The sequence below is a fragment of the Condylostylus longicornis genome, unplaced genomic scaffold (assembly GCF_029603195.1).
Source record: "Condylostylus longicornis isolate FDR11 unplaced genomic scaffold, ASM2960319v2 ptg000084l, whole genome shotgun sequence".
Classification (NCBI taxonomy): domain Eukaryota; kingdom Metazoa; phylum Arthropoda; class Insecta; order Diptera; family Dolichopodidae; genus Condylostylus; species Condylostylus longicornis.
In genome coordinates this window covers 8384048-8401890 of record NW_026578052.1, presented here as the reverse complement: position 1 = coordinate 8401890, position 17843 = coordinate 8384048, and the positions used below count along the sequence as shown (strand labels likewise).

Here is a 17843-nt window from a genome sequence, read left to right as displayed (position 1 = left end):
TTGAAATTTCGTGTTACCTTAATTTTTATTGATGAATTTTTCTTTATAATTTTCTTTAGTTGATTGAATGAATGCATTGCCCCATCTAAATTATAGATTCAAAAACTTCGCACATTAAGTAGTTATTGATTAAAATCAATTAAGTACATTATAATTATTTCATGTTAGTGTATGAGATGATAAGATGGGCTGTTGATACATTCCAACCCTTCAAAGCACTGGGAGTGAACTAGGGTTTCAAAAGCACTATTGCAACGTACGCTGAAGTCAATTATGCCTTTCTTAATAAGAATATTTTAGAGCAGGTTGTCTCTCAGATACATTGCTGAGTCGTAGCGGGTGGTCTTAATCCCCAAGGAGAGAAGGAGATACATGGTGTTCAAGTCGTTCAGTCCGATTAGCCCCACATCGTTTTTTTTTCTGAAAAGGGTGGAGAAAATAGTAGAGAATAAATATGTCCGTATTGATATGGACAGTAGAACAAAAGAAGGTGGTACTATATATGTTCTTTGTACACATCGAGAAGGGTTTCGACAACATTTCACATGAGACGATTGTAGATAATGTGTTTGTCTACAAGAGTTGCAGAGACTTCTGTCAGCCGAGCTGTTACCGAATAGCGCTAAATTTAGCAATACAGATTTAGCGGCCAAATTTATCAGGAGGGTGGGTTTCGAGAGTGCGTTAGGTCATGCCGCGCACACAATGGCGGAAGGGCACTATTAATCCTTAGACCTGGTCGCATTGTTCTGTTACATAGTATAACAGAAATATATTATGCTCAACAAAGACTGGTTGAAATTCGAAGATATCTAAAATTTTATACTAAACTAGAATCTTCTGCAATTTATTTTGTATTTATACAAACTATATTTGACACAACAATTCTATTTTTTTATGTGAGTTCTAAATACTCTCCAAATATCACATAATTTTATGGAACTATTTTAACTATGTATTTTGTTTGAATTGTGTTTGTGGTCTATTATTCAGTAGGAACATAAAATTTTTTGTTTCGCTGTCCTTCTGATTGTAAAACGAAATTTTACACATTATTGAATTTCGCCTTTATTTTTTCTATATAACAAACACAATTTTTCCTCTTTAATTGGTTATTTTTCACAGTCTCATAATACCACCATTAGTCAATTTTGAAAGGCATATTGTTCAAAAAAAGAAGAAGCAAAAAGAATCCCCAATGGAATGTAGAGATAAAAAAGAAAATCAAATGGAATTTTGATTCTTTCAAACTCACTTATTCCTTTTTTAATTTTTCATATTCACTTTATAGTATAAAACAGTTTATTTTTACAAGGGTCATTACTACACTAACGGGAAAATGAATTGAGAAAAAATAAGAAAAAATAAAAATAAAAGAAAAGGTTTGATTCCATTAAATATGAAAAATTTCCTAAGAAAATGGCCTTTGCAATAGTAACACAATTTTGACATACAATTATACTTTGTATATTATGCAAACAACTATCAGTGCCGGATCTGCTGAATATCCAAAGTAAGCATTTGTAATGAACGCCGGAGAGGGAAGGGGGAAGGCGATTGAAAGCTTAAAAAAAAAATTAAAAATTTTTCCCATTTTTTCTTTCTATTTGAAGTGAAAATTGACTTGATAAAATGAACCTACATATATACAAAACATTCCAAAACAAAAAGCTGAAAGTTTAATCCAAGTCTTAATTATATAACTAATCTTGCACTTAGAGAGGATAAAGTTACTAGAAAATGATTTACATGATTAGGTATACAATGTTTATTGAATAGTGTTCATTGTTTTGAATGCGCTTTTTGGAAGCCACCTAGGGTGCCGAACAAGGCAGACCCGGGCCTGAATACTTTACCAATATCACATTTCTAACTTTACCAATATCACATTGACACTTTCACTTTCCCAATATCACGTTGACACTGGTTCATATGCATATTGCGTTCACACTTGTACTTTATTTGTCTAATATTGTGTACGAGTACATGAAAATTAACATTCCAGTAGTATGGTTGGCACCAGTGCTTTATTATGAATATATGGTACTCGTATAGGAAATAAAAATTGCGACTATTACAGCATTTGTAACATGTTGATGGTAGATCAGTGTATAAAACCACATGCTAAAAGGATATCACATAATAACAAAAGTGTAAAAAAATAAAAAATATCCTTCATTTTCTTTTTCTTCTTATCTTTTATATTTTGATGTTTTTTCTTCCCTTTTACTTTTTTTTTTCATTCCGATTGTGAATAGTAATAATAAGAAAAACAAAAGGAAGAATACAAAAAAAAATTAAATAAAAATTCAAAATAGATAATACGTTGACAGTAAAGAGGTGCCATTTTGCTATTACATATAAAAATTGTATACCAGTTTAAATAGTACCGAACCAACAACAAAATATACAGTTACTTTAGTAGACAAATAAATGACAGTTAGGTATATTTTAGGGTTCTTATTTTCCTCTTTTTTTTTACACTCTGTCATATTCAATTCGTTTTTCTGGTTACTTTTCTATATTTTATAAGTTTGCGCTATGTGTTTATGTAATATTTTTATATAGCCTATAAAAAATATGCATAGATATGTAAAATATAATAATTGTATGTAAAAATGTTTGTAATTTACTTATACATACATTTTATGTAGTTTGCCATATTTCTTTTCAGTTTTTGGTTTTCATTTTGTGCAAAATATTTAATTCGGAACATCTGTTTCAGCCCTTTTGTGTAACATTTATAATATTCTATGGCCTTTCATGTGTGTATATATACCGTACGTTATAATTGAATTGATTGCAACAGAATTGAAATCGAATGAGATAAAATGATAGTAGGGGCTACAACTACTTATATATAAGCCATCATTGTGTAAAGTTTGGTGCAATGAAGGAGAAAATTTGTTTTTCTTCATTTTATTTTATTTTTAAAAAAAATATTTTATTCAAGCATTGGTGTATAAAAATAGTGAAAATTTCTCTTACAATTAATTATTTTTATGAAACAAAAAAATCTCAGTAATGTACAGTAATGCATAATAGCCAATCAACATAGGGGCTGGTTGTATAAGAAGAAAGTGAGTGAATGCCAAATTTTAAGATAATGCTATTTTGCAGAGGGTATTCCCCTTTCTTTTATTTTATATTTGCATAATAATATTACAAATTATATGAATTTTATTTGAAACAGAAAAATATGTTCTTTGTGTTGAGAAAAAGTTAATAATCATAAAAAAAGACTCTTTTGTTTTTGAACCACAAACTTTTATGAACTTAAAACGTAAATACACTCGATTTTTTACGCTGATTCACCTTAATTTTTCCCTCTTTTTGCTTCGAAGTGCATATAAAAAATAAATTTGTCTGCAAAAAAAAGTTTATATCAAAAGTTTTAAAAACTAAAATCATAATAATTTTCATTGTTGCTTTGTACTAGAAGAGGGGGGGAGGGTCAAGAGGGTACTCATTAAATATAACATTTTTTCTTTTACTTGAATTATATACAAGTATAAAATGTTGTTATCGTTTAAATTACACGCAAAGAACAAAAAAAAAATTACTAATTTTGAACTCTGGTCTTGCACTAACAATAAAAAAATCAAAAAACAAATGAAAATTTTTATTTTCTCATTTTAAGTGCTGTAAATTTTTTAATAAAATTTTGAGATTTAAATCTGTAATAAATTAAATTTATATAATGAATTCTAGATACGAGTGAAAAATTAATTTGGGTACAAATTTTTTCAATCAGAATTTCCTTTATATAAGATCTGTGTAACGGAAACCGTTCTGCTTCCCCCCACTAATTGCAGGGCATGCCAATGCAACTTAGGGATTTTATCTCTATTGTTTTTTCTATCGTTTCTCCGTATACGTGAAGTGAACGCCGATTTTACAATTTCCTTTTCCCAGTAAAGGTTTCCTTGCTCGGATTAAGTCTGACCACTCCGCAGCCTGGACTTTTCGTAGACCCTCCTCCACTACGTCACAAAGGGTTCGTACAAGCTTCTTATTATTATTTATAACAACAGTTTCATCAGCGTTAGACTGGACGACCAAGTTCGTTCATATCTCGGGTGGTGAGACAAGTTCATGCCATTGTCATTTCCGCCGCCATCAGTGTTGTTCTGGGCTTTGAATGGATTCTCGTGTCTAAAGACTTTTCGTCCCTCTGATCAGCTGTTATAAGCGATGTGGACGTCATCTCCCATTATCGATTCTCGGACGTCCTGCCTAATTAGTCGTCCTAAACTTGAAATCTGCTGCCTTTCAAGTCATCCTGAAACCGAAAACCAGGGCGTTTCGAACACTTACTACAGAACTTTGGTCTTGTTCGATTGATCAACCGTTTTGGCGTTTTCTTGTAGATTGTAGATTTGTACAACGGGGGCAACAGTGCACCGACACCACGTACAAGGATCTATTGTGCGCCCCCATCCGAGTGCGGGGCATGAGACCAACCCTCCTGATGAACTCAAGCAACGTGTGAGGACCATAACTCCGCTACCGTTAGAGCAAAGCCCTCCCACACCTCCTCACTCCTATAAGCAAGAGCATCACACTTCACCAGGAGGTGCACCGAGGTCTCTCCATACTCCCCCACAGAATCTGCAAGTATCCTCATTTTCCCGGCCCAGCCGACTCCCCTAAGTCCGCAGTGACCCGTCAAAATGCCGGTGAGAACTCTCACCTGATTCTTGCTCATCCCTATAATTTTCTTAAATCGCTTCTGGTCGTAATGTCCAAGGAGCTCCTTGGCTTGCTGCAGCCCTGGAGACTTTTCCAGCACTCCGACCGCCTTCTTTCTGATTCCTTCCTTAATTCCCAACGAATAGTATGTGGTCCGATCCCGCAGAAGGGCTCCGGAGTTGCCCGTGTACACACAGCTTCCTCGTGACTTCGCCAAAAAAGCTTGGAATCAAATACCACTCCTACGTATTTGACCTCAGATTTTCTCTCCACAGCCGCTCCGCTCACGTAGATTGTGCGCAGATGTTCCAGCTTCCTTGGCGTCTCCTTAGCAGCACATTAAATGAATTTCATCGCCGATTCGAAATGAATGCCTCAAATTGATAGGCTCTTCCAGTCTTTGTTATTCATGCTTATTTTGACAATTTTCATCTTGTGATGTGTGCAATTTTCGTAGCTTGTCTAAGGGTTTTTTTCTATTCGTACAGATGACGGTATCACCTGAGATCTGAACACTAGCCGCAATCTATCCCCGTTGTTTAGGATGATTTATGCCTCTCAGTTATCCTAAAGGAGGTAGGAAGAGCTGTTTCCTACAACCCCTTCCTTCATTGCTGCCTTTTACCCGTACAAAGGAGTTTCGATGCCTCCTTCCTTGGCATTGCCACCTTCCGCAGATGTGATTTGCTTCGACTCTCCTCGTTTTCTTTTCCATGCTACAGTCGTTGCAATGGTTGTTCTTCATTCGTCTTGCAATTTCGTTTTGTTCTGAGTAATTGACGTTCTCGTTTTATTTATTTATGTTTTGTGTTTACGTTTTTTTTGCTTTACTTTTGTTTTCATCCACGAATAGCGTAGGAAAAGGTAGTCCACTCTGTCACCGCAGAGTTCCTCACTCGTGATAAGTTTGCAAGTGTCCTCCTCACGAAGCATCACAGCCACATATGCCATATTTTCCAATATATCTTTTTTATATACAGTTTATTTCTATTTTGTCAATATCATACTATTTTTTTTACAAAAAAAAAAAAAAATTAAATATTTTAGTAATAAAGTTCGAAACTATCACAATCCGATTAATTTTTTAATATCAAAATATTTTTAATATAATATTATTCTTAATTTACATAATCCATGCACATGTAGGTATATTTTTTTCATATATGGATTATCCTAATCCTTAAAAAAATATTAAAATGTTTTCTTTACGAAAATTTACATTTTAATTTGTAAAATTTTTTTTTATTAGGGTCAAATATTTAATTTGAAAATTTTCAATCATTTCATATACCATTTTATAACAAATTTTATTGCGTAAAATTAATCCTATATTTTATTGTATGTATGTTATGTGTGTAATTTGAGGAAAATATTGGAAAATTCTTTCATGTATACGAAAAATATAAAAAATACAGGAAAATGAAACAAAAAATATCCCACAACAAGTCAACTCTCAATTGACTTCAAGTCAAAATCAATCTTGATCAAATTCAATTCAAATGATTTGATGACGATGATCAGAGATTCATGATAAAGGATGTAGTCACAAATATGTCAATCTTAATAAGTTTTTGTTTTTTTTTTTATTCTCTCCTATATTTTTGGGAAATATCAGACGTACAATATAATTTTTGGGGGGCTTTTTTAAATACTTTTATTTTTAAATTATGGACATTGAAAATATTTAATTTAATTGAATAAGTGACCATTATTAAGGCTTAAAATAGACTACACAGTTTATTGAGAATTTGCGAAAAACAAAATTATGGTATTTTTAGATTTTTGATTTGTTATTTAGTGTAATATCTATGATTGTGGTGATGCCATGTCATTTATCTATCTGAATTTAAATACTAAGCGCCGGAAATTGTCCAATTTTTTCAAATTATTTTCCATACATGTTATTTTAATAAAGTTATATCGTAAATCCAACGAGAGATTAATTTTTTGTGAAAATGTGTGGAATATTTTACGTTCCAATATTCTGGTATACATATATAATATATAAATGTAAAGCCAGAAATTAAAGCATAATGGTAAGCCGAATTTCACATATGGAGTTTTCAGCGGAATGCGTTTCTCTATACTAGGGAAGTGTTAATAAACTGTTTTTTTAGAGAGATCTATCTATTTGTCTGTTTATCTATCTGGCAGTGTGTTTATCTGCCTGCTTGTCTGCCTATTTGTCAGTTTTTCTGTGCAAATGAGTATCTTCAGAACAGATGGTTTGATCATTTTTAGGGGTATATTATGACCTGGCAACTAGATTTTTTTACAGGCCAATTTTACATTTTTTATTATTTTTAAGAAGTATTCAATCAATTAACTTGAAATTCTAAATATAACCTTCGCTTGACAGTGATTCGTTATCACATAATTTTTGAAATAAATAAGGTTTCAGCAACTGCACTTTCACTACGGGCCAAATTTACATTTTTGCACATATGTAAAGAGAAATAACCAACCGATTTCCTTGAAATACAAAAATGGTTCTTTACACAAGCAATAGTTCTTTTGTTAGATCATAATTTTATTGTTTGCATTTCCACGATTTTATATTCAAAATCACATATGCGATGGAAGGAAGCATTATTCTTCATACTTTTTCTTTTCTTTTTAAATGTGAAATAATATTTCCTTATAATTTCCTCTGGGAGTCTGAGAGGATTTTTACTAACAGAATAAATTTATGGATTCAATATATACATACATAATTATATGCACGCGTATATGTTCATGCAAAAGGTATTTACGAATATGAACCGTACGACTGCGAAAACTAAACGCAGTCTAAGTTTTAAGAATATTTTCAATTCGCAAACGCGAATTTCTTCATAATTTACTGAATTTTTCTCAATGTAAAATTATTTTTATGCATTCTATATACTTGATTATAAGTACATAAGCTGTGTATAAGAGAAGAATACGTAATGTAAAATATTAGAATTTATTTTCAAGTTATTCAGTTGTAAGGAAGCTGAAAAGCAAGTATCTATATAATGTTTAACAAGTTATTTTCTTGTTAAAGTCAGAAATTCAATTCGTTATAAAATATTTTTTCTTATTCTCTTAGGCTATTATATTAGATATTGTTTTCTGTTTTTTATTTTTTTTTGTTAATAAAAGAAAAATCATATTTTTTATTAACAATAACAATGTTGAAGGCTATTTCTTGGCGCATTTTAAATATAATTGAGAAAACAATATGTTTATTAATTTCATTCTGTTCGTCCATGCTTCTCTTTACAAAGAAACCAATTTCAGTGCAAGAAAATTTATAAACGTTACAACCACATAAAATCAAGGAAATTTGTTGCGAAATGGCGTTAATAAATAAAATGAGCAAATATTAGAATGGAAAAATAGCAGTAGAAGTAAACCGTTATCTAAAACCTGTTACTTTCAAATTTTTCTCTTAGAGGTGAAGCTGTGAAAGTTCTGAGGGACCAAGGGCAATTAATAAATTACGATTTTTTCCTTCAACGCTCAAACGCTTTCCCGAATTAAATTCGTCTCTTAAAATAAATAAAATTCCCATTCCGGCAACGAAGTGTTTCAGAAATATAATGCTTACTTAATTTCTGCCAAAGTAAGTTAACAAAGTAAAATGTTTTCTTATCGGAAAATATTATTAAATGTCAAACGCTTGAATTAACTGTATAATTCCACTGTTACGGTTTTCTGCGCTCTTCTCATCCTAAATGTATGCAATAATTTTCATATATGAAAATGCTTAATGTGTATGACAACAAGGTATTAAGGAGTAGTTTAAACTCATTCAATGTAAATGAGCTACTTTACAAAAAATTGTTTTGATACAAATTTCATTTTTTGTTCCTTTTTAATGGTATGTAATTCTTGTTAGATGACCTTTACAAATAAATATGTATGTATGTATATACTCGTAAGAATAAATTTTGTACTTGTGTAAATTCTTAAGTGAATAGCAAAGGTATCGTAACAATTTTCTAGATATTCTTTTGATATTTTCTTACAATTTTATATAGTGAGATAACACTGTGTATAACAATCATGAATAGAGTGTATATGTATAATAGGTTCTCACAATATAATAATAATAATATAATGTACATATTATTATTGTAAAAATGTAATGTTTTGTAAATGGTTCTCTAGACCCTATACTATATCTATATACATAATATTATAGAGTGCTGCTTTTGAATCAGAATTACTTTTAATATATTATATAGGTAAAATAAATAAATTTATTAACTGAAATTTGAAATGAAATATTCAATAAACAAGAGTTTCCTTATAATACTTGCATTTATGATTATTTTGAAGTTGCTAAGATTATATTTAAAAGTTATATGAAAGTGAACACATGGTAATAACAATTTTCTTCTTAAATATTGTATTGTATCAAAGCAATGCGTCTTAGAAACTCTGCTTTCACGATAAATTTCATTTACATTTTTCAGGTTAATGAAAATCAATTTACTACTGATTTTTTGTTTCTTGTAAAATATGTTTTAAGAATTGCCCACTATTATTTTTGGGCATAAATAATAAAATGGTAATAATGTTATAACATTAGTAATTCTAACTTTACTTCCAAAGAGCTGAGTCGTAAGTTTTTGAATTATAAAACAAATATTGTTTGAATTAACACAATATACTTAAAGTAATTCAAACAAAATATTAAAATTTCAAGATTGTATTGTGAATATTCCGTCACATTAACCTATGGCATTCATTCTGTATTCAATTTTATTTAACAAGCTTCTGTTTAATTCACGAAAATATGAAATCTTATAAAATCGTAAATTTCAATAAATTCTTCACAGGAATTTAATTAATTTTTGTTATATTTTTATTTATTTTAGGCTACAGATGATGATTTTGATAGCCAAGGATTGAACCCGCCACCGATGCCGCCACCGCCTGATAAAAGTAAGTAAAATTTATAAATACCTATCCAATTGTTTTATTTAAATCAATTTTTGTTAAATTTCTTATAATTATGAAAAAATCGGCTTCTTTATATAGAGGGTACGGTTTGCATAGAAACTGGAATTCTCCATTATCATTCAGTAGCGAATAAAAGCGAGCAAAAATAGAGATGATCATGTTAACTGTGTGATACCCTCCCGGACTTGTTATCTTCTTCTTCTTCTTTTTCTTTATTATAAGCATAGTTGCTTGTTTTTCTACACGCTAGTCGTTCAATTACAGTTTTTTTTTAAAAAAATTATGGAAGTTATAAAAATGAATAGTTTGTAGTTAAAACGTTGTGTTAATGGTTAAGTTAATTAAGTGTATAGTTATTTGTTTGATAGTGAAATAATAGATTGAAATGAAAGATGCAATTTCCTAAAGTTCCGTTGATGTAGATATCCAGCTTTGAGCCCATCGTTTCGGCGGTCTGCCTGGTAGACGTCTTCCAAATGGTTTATTATCTCTGGCTATTTTAATAAGTTGGTTTTGACTGGCTCTAGATACATGACTATCCCAGGCTTTTCTTCTACTTTTTTCGCAATGTCGGTAATGTCGCACTGTGTACGAACCTCAGTATTTCTTACACGATCTAGTCTGGTCTTTCCTACAATTGCTCTTAGAGTATTCATCTCCGCCGTACGTAGTAGCTGTTTTGTTGTACTCGTTTCAGCTCTAGTTTCAGAATCATACGTAAGTATAGGTCTGACAACCGTATATATATAAAGATATATAATCTTTGTTTTGCTTTTGACGCCCAAACATTTATTTCTCCATACAGTATCGGCCAAGAAACCTGATACACGTGCTCCTCTCATACTGCTTTCTCTTACTTCTCTTACCGTGTTGCGTTCACTTGTTATTTCAACCCCCAGATATTTAAACTTCATTACTTGTTCAATCATTTTTGTTTCTATTTCGAGTTTACATCTAATAGGTTCCTTGGAAATAACTAAAGATTTTGTTTTTTTTTATCGAGACCTCCATATTGTACTTTTTTGCAGTAACGACGAATTTATGAAGAAGCCTTTGTAGATCATTTTCTGTTTTGGCGATCAGGATTGCATCATCTGCATAGCACACAATTGATATATTATTATCACCCATTTGATAGCCCGTTAGGTTGTCCACCTCTTCGATTATTTTATCCATAACGAGATTAAATAATATAGGGCTTATTGAATCTCCTTGACGGATACCTGTCTTGCAGTTGATTTCGTCTCCCAATTTTCCATCAACCTGTATTCTAGTTTTGCATTCAGTATTTAAATCTTTAACAACTTCTATTACATCTAAAGGCACATTTTTTTCATGAAGGATGTTTAGTACGTCTTGCAATCTTACTCGATCGAAAGCCTTGACAAGATCTACGAAGCACATGAAAGCCGGGACGTTAAATTCGATAGGACTTGTTATCCTATTGGCTAATTATAATACCTTTCGAAAATCTTATATGTAGTAACAACGTAATAAGTGAGGCCTTACCCAACCCCGTGTCCTAACAATATAAATATTGCCTAGTAATAATATGAAAATATTCAGTAAAATTTGAGGAAAACCATGGAAAAAATCTTCGAAACCATAGAAAAAATCTTCAAAAATCTTCGATTTTATAAATTCAAATTTTAAGTTTAAAAGTTTTTTCTTCCGTTTCCTTGGACTCAAACACTTGAACAACTGAACTAATTATTAGAATTTTTCTTTTTAATTAAAGTTATAACCACAACTTCCGAAATATTTTTTTTCTATCTTATTCCTATTTCCCTAAAGGAAAAGGAAAAAAAATTTTAAAAGTCACTTATTAGCATTTCTGTTTTTCTAAACTGATTAAACCAAAAAAATTTCCCTTAGACAATATGCGGGAAAGCTTTAAAATAACAGAACATAACCTCAAAATATTTTTTTTTCGTTCTTGTTTAATAACAATTTTAACAAAAGTTTGAATTGCTTGCTAAAAGTGATTATTAAAAAAGTTGTGTGTTGTTACATAGAAAAAGAAGAACCGAAAAACTTTGCTTTCATTTTTGGATTTTTTTTCATTTTCTTTTAAGTATGTGTTGAACGAAAACCGTTAATTGCTAAAAGATATTACCACAACTATTATACAACGACGATATTAAAACATCCGAAATTATTAAAATAAAAATGAATTAAAAAAGGAAAATCAACCAAAAACAGAAAGAAAGGTGTTGTCGGAAAAATTTTAGAGGTAGAGACTAGAGGGGATGAATTTGTTTTTTTCATGTGAGTATGTGTCTCACATGAACACATAATTTTTAATGGCATGCTGCCCTTTGTAGATTGTAGATTTGTATAAGGGGGCAACAGTGCACCGCGACCACGTATAAGGATCTATTGTGCGCCCTCATCCGAGTGCGGGGCATCAAGCAACTTGTGAGGACCAGAAGACCGTAACTCCGCCACCGCTAGAGCAAACTCTCAGAGCACCTCCCCCCCTCCTACGAGCAAGAGCATCAAACTCCCCCAGGAGGTGCACCGAGGTCTCTCCATGCTCCCAATAAAATCTGCAAGTATCCTCATTTTTCAGGCCCTGCCGACTGAAGTGTGTCCTAAGCCTGCAGTGACCTGTCGTACCGGTGAGGACTCTCAAATGGTTCTTGCGCATCCATATAAGTTTCTTATAGAGACTTCTCCAGCGCTCCGACCGCCTTCTTTCTGATTCGTTCCTTAATTCCCAACGAATAGTATGTGGTCCGATTCCGCAGAAGGGCTCCGGCCCAAGAAGAGGTGTGTTTGTCTCCTTTTTCGCAAGCGCATCAGCGGCCTCATTTCCTTCCACGCCCACAGGGCCCGACACCCTACACAGTGTGACCCGGTTGCATCTGCCTAACTCATTGAGCTTCTCAAGGCAGCCCCATACTGCCACGGAGGATACTGAAAACGAGTTCAGCGCTCCGATCGTAGCCGGGCTATCCGGCATAATCATTATTTCTTGTCCCCGATACCCCCTTTCCAGGCTTAAGCGCACGCACACTTCAATGGCAACTCAGCCCGAAACAAACTCGGAAAACTTCCCATAGGTTCGGAGAATTTGGTCCTTGGCCCAAATACCCTCGCACACGTCCCAATACTGGTCTTTGACCCATCTGCGTACCATCTAATAACGTGTGTTCCAACTGGGTGGCCCGAAAAGTCACGCTCCCAGTCCCTTCTGTTACTCAGCAACGAGGCAAAATTTTTCTCGAAGCTGTACCTCCTTACCATGTCGTCCCGAGGTATCGGGAGGAGTGGAACCTCCCCGACAAGACGACTCCGATCTCTCGCACCGATTATTCCGGCTCCATTTCTCCTCAATCTGAAAATGGCAGCCTTCGCTGCCATCTCCACAACAAGGTGCAAGGGGGTTAGTCCAAAAATCACCTCTATTGCTGTCGTTAGACAAGTTTTCATAGCCCCTGTGATGCAGACCCATCCGAGTCTCTGCTTCTAGCCGTACCAAGAGATACCCTTCTTGCCCATGTCACTGCTCCATAAGCTAGGAGCGGCACGACCATCATACATCCACAACATGACAGTCGGGGAGCCGCCCCATAACCTGCCCTGCAAATCATAAGTGCCCGGGTGGCCCGTGTACACACAGCTTCCTCGTGACTTCGCCAAAGAAGCCTGGAATCAAACACCACTCCTAAGTATTTGACCTTCGATTTTCTCTCTACAGCCGCTCCGCACACGTATATTGTGCGAAGATGCTCCAGCTTCCTTCTCCTAGTGAAAGGCACCAGGGCCGTCTTGTTAGGGCTAAGCCTGAGGCCAACAGTATCGCACCAGGCCCGTTTCACCCGCGATCCCCTTTGGACTATATCAGAAAGAGTCCCCTCAAACTTACCTCTAGCGATGATGACTACATCATCGGCATAAGCCTGGACACCAATTCCCTGATGAAGCAGCTCATCAAGGAGTTCATCCACCACTAAACTCCACGCGCATCCTTAGGGTTCTCTGCCCCACAGCAGTCTCTGCAACTCTCGTAGCCAACATATTGGACATCCATAGAGAGGTGCCATCATCCACGTCCCTACGCCTCAGGACGCCCGCAATTGCCTCATGAAAAGTGTTGTCGAAGGCCCCCTCGATATTCAGGAACGTGCATAGCGCCACCTCTCCCTGTTCTATTGTGCTTTCTAGGGTACTGGCAAGGCGAAACAGAGCGGTCTCTGTCGACCTCCCTGCCCGATACGCATGCTGGCAATCGCTCAGCGGCCTCCTCGCCAGCACCTCCGACCGGACATAGTTATCAACTATTTTCTCCATCGTTTTCAACAAGAACAAAGTGAGGCTAATCGGTCCGAATGACTTGGGCACCATGTCCCTTCTTCCCACTTTGGTAATAAAGACAACCCCAGAAACCCGCCAGGACTAGGAAATGTATCCGAGAGCCAAGCTACTGCTAAATATTGTTATTAAGAAAGGCATAATTGGCTCCAACCCCCGTTGCAGAAGTGCTGGTGAAATCCCATCCACTCTCGACGCCTTGAAGTGCTGGAAAGTGCCAACAGCCCACCTTATCCTTTCCTCCGTAATTATGCGCGCAGCTCTCCGCCAATCCTCAGGACGTGGTGTCCTGCATTGCCACGGATCCCTCACTTGCACCCTGTCTTTAGCCAGGGCCCTATGCAGCCTCGCAGCCGCCGGCGTGTCCGCTATGCTCCCGCAGAGTGATCTAAGGCTTCTCCGCTTAGCCCTGCGTATCTACTTGCTGTAGGCTGTTAAGTTCATCTTGTACTCTTCCCAAGTACCTTCTCGCTTAGCTTTATTGAAAAGCCTACGAACCCCGATCCTCAGGTTTTTCAATCTCGGGGTCCCCCAAGGTACATCTGTGAAATCCCTTGGTACACTAATGGGGCAGTTCGATTCAAAAGCCTCGACCATAATTCCGCCGAGCTCCTCCACAGCCCTTTCCAACACCAGGGAAGGCTGTGCTTGCCTTCAGGTCCCTTCTGTATCCCTCCCAGTTTGTCCGCCTCGGATTTCTGAAGGAAGATTTCTCCTCCATCAACCCACCCAGACAAAACCGGATGATTCTATGATCTGACATAGAAACCTCCTCCGATACCTTCCAGTCGCGTACCAGAAACCCCACATTCGGACTGCCTCCTCTCTAGCCCTAGTTATAAAAGTTGGGGCATTCCCTACATTAAATATTTCTAGGTTTTCTTTAACGACTAATTCTAATAAGGACTCTCCTCTAGTATTGGTGTGGCTGCTCCTCCATGCAACGTGATGCGCATTCGCATCACAGCCCATGATGTGTGGCTACCTCTTCCTATTGCACTGCTCCTCAAGCCTTCGTACCTCCGGTGGCGGAGGAGATGCTCCATTCCCCGGAAAGTACGTTGATGATGGATGTACACTATCTCCAAGTCCTGGCCCCAACATTAATGCGGGCCTTGACAGGTGTGATGTCTCTTGTCATGTACTCTGAAAGTAAAATAAAGTTAATATTTTTTCTAATTTGAATGCAGGTTCCGGGTCGGTCCTGCCCATAATCCCATACTACCTGCGCATCCCTAATTGACAGTCCTTTGATGTGCCCTGATGTGCCTGTATACAAAGGGCTCCTGTATCATGGCTATGCCTAGATGTTCCTTGGTGAACATCCTTGCCAGAACAGTCGAAGCGAACATACACCTCGTGGGTAAATGACGATCCGTGGTGGACATTCACCTGGACGACCCTGGTGCCTTCGTCCCTCATTTGTTGAGTTGCCTAGCAGGGTGATCTTCCCCTGTCATCGGGACGTCATTTTCTAGGAAGGACTCCCTAAGACTTAGAAAGGTTAGCTCCAGGTCCTCCACCATCTCCTCCGTCGTTAATGAAAGAGGACGCACGCCGAGGATTTTGCCAACCCCGTTCTTTCGGGCTGCCCCATTCTGAGCCCGTGTACAGGAATTTTTCCGAACCGGTACCGCAGAATGTGACCGCCCCGCCTGTTGGCTTCCGCGGAAGAGTTATCGATCCATATTCGGAGAACCTTTCCGCCACCGTCCTCTCGCTACCACATCAGCTTCCAGACCCGGGTGTGTATTCCCCCGTTTTGGACCTGGAAGGTGGCCAGCTTTTTTCCCAACTTGGCCCCCTCTCTTGGGAACGAAGACAGTGATTACACAAGGCTTAAGGATGTCATCTCCCTTCCTTGCCATCAATTCTGGTCCGCTCCATGTACCCAAAGCTGGCGCTCGCTTGATCAGCCATTCAGCTGTCTCTTCATCTGCACAATCGACGAGTACCATCCCGGGCCTGAAGTGTATTCCTTCAAACTGGATGATGTTATCCCAGCCCTTGGCTACCTCGTCGATTATCGCCTCCTCTAGCGATTATCGCCTCCTCTCTTCTTTTCTGAGTCCTCGTCTCCTCGGATCATCCAAGCCTCCAGGCTGACTCAGTGATGGCAGATAGGAGGGCTTTCTTCTTGTAACCTTCTCCTTTTTTGTTATGGCCGGTTGCTCTCGGACCATGACGGTGTTTTCCCGTCGTATCGATTTTTCTATTTTCGTTTTTTGTGTGCCATTCATGTTTTGGTCCCACGAGTAGCTAGGGAAAAGGTAGTCCGGTACGCCAGAGCCCGCATGACGTAGTAAGGTCAAAAATACTCTCTGAGGTGACTCGGTATCAGAGAGACTCCGTTCGCGTTAGCCAGTATACCCCCCCCCCCCCCATTAATTTGAGAAAAGGAAAAATTAAAGTTCATTAAAACAGGGCTACTCTTTAAAATAATTCTGTTATACTTAATTTTTCTTGCTCCCTCATTTTCTTTCGTTCTCTTATCTTTCCTCCTAAAATGAGTAAAAGTTATAGATAAAAAGAGTATGTGTAAAACAGTTACAAAAATACGAAATAGATAAAGTAAAGTAGGTATGTAATTAGCACCCTTACCAAAACTCAGATTATACATATAAGCCTATATTTGACTTTACATATTTATACACTACATCTACGTATAATAAATATGAATGCTAAAACGTGTTGATTTCTGCCTCACGTTCCGATTCCAATGCAATTTGTTTAGTTTTTTTTTATTTTTTTTATTTTCTCTCGGTTTGTCTTTGTCCTCTCTGTTCACTTTAACATTATCTAATATTACGTGACATTGGTTTTTTGGGTGTTTTATAAAAATTATTTGTGTGGACTTTGCTGACTACAAAGAAGACAAAAACAAAAATAAAAAATTGGTTATTTTAATACATACGGTAAGGTATCGACAACTTAAACAAAAAATGTGGGTATTTTACCCACATTTTTTATATTACAAAAGTAATATGCGGGTATTTTATATTTATATTAAAAAACTGATGTATGTAAGCATCTTCTTAAATCAATGCTACTTTAATCATTCAATTGTCATGAGACTTTTTAGAATGTGTCACACTTGTGTTTGGCTTGATTTGGAAAGCCTGCTTGTTCGACAAATAGCCCGAAAAAGTAAAATGAATTCGGGAAATTTTGAAGAGCTTGCTGAAATATTGTTATGTGACGTATCCTTGGAAATATCCTTGGAATATTGTTTAAATTCTTAAAAACTTTGGACATACTTATATTAGCAAATTGGGACACCAATTCTTAATTTCAAAGTTAAATACCATCATTTTAAATAAAAAATACTTGGAATATTTCTAACATAATTTCTATGTACTTTGTAAAATCTATAATGAATTCCAATATTATATTAAATATATTATAAGTGTATTTATAGGAACTGTTTGTTATACCTACAATAATAATTCATTAAGCCATAAAATAAAGCCTTGACATTTTCATTATAATATTTCGCATAATCAAAATGTGCACATTCAACATAACGGTATGTGTTCAATCATTTAACAATTTTTACTCCTAGATATATGCTATATGCTGTGTATGTATTTTCATCTAAAATTTAATATTATCATCCATCAGCAATATATATTTTATTGACAATCAAAAAATTAAATTTTCTGAATATTACGCTTAATTAATGAATGGATCAATGCATGCATTTGATTTTATTATGATGGCATGCGTTATATATTAGAATAAGAATTTCTAATTAGTGAAACAGGTGAAATTCTCTATAAATTCATATATTTTACAAGTATATTAAATAACTCATGTATATATATATATACAACAAAGAAAGGATATCATAATAAATATTTTAATAATGTCTCTAATTAAAGCTTTATATATATGAATTA

At 35.6% G+C, this 17843-nt stretch overlaps 1 protein-coding gene across 6 annotated transcripts in view; it reads left to right on the top strand.

The window, feature by feature from the left end:
- Positions 1 to 17843, top strand: part of LOC129613459 (collagen alpha-1(XVIII) chain) — a 197403-nt gene that overhangs the window by 37861 nt on the left and 141699 nt on the right. For all 6 annotated transcript variants that reach the window (XM_055527539.1, XM_055527536.1, XM_055527538.1 and 3 more), the window contains one exon: positions 9543 to 9609. In XM_055527539.1, the coding sequence (XP_055383514.1) occupies positions 9543 to 9609 (67 nt within the window). The remainder of the gene's footprint in view (positions 1 to 9542; positions 9610 to 17843) is intronic.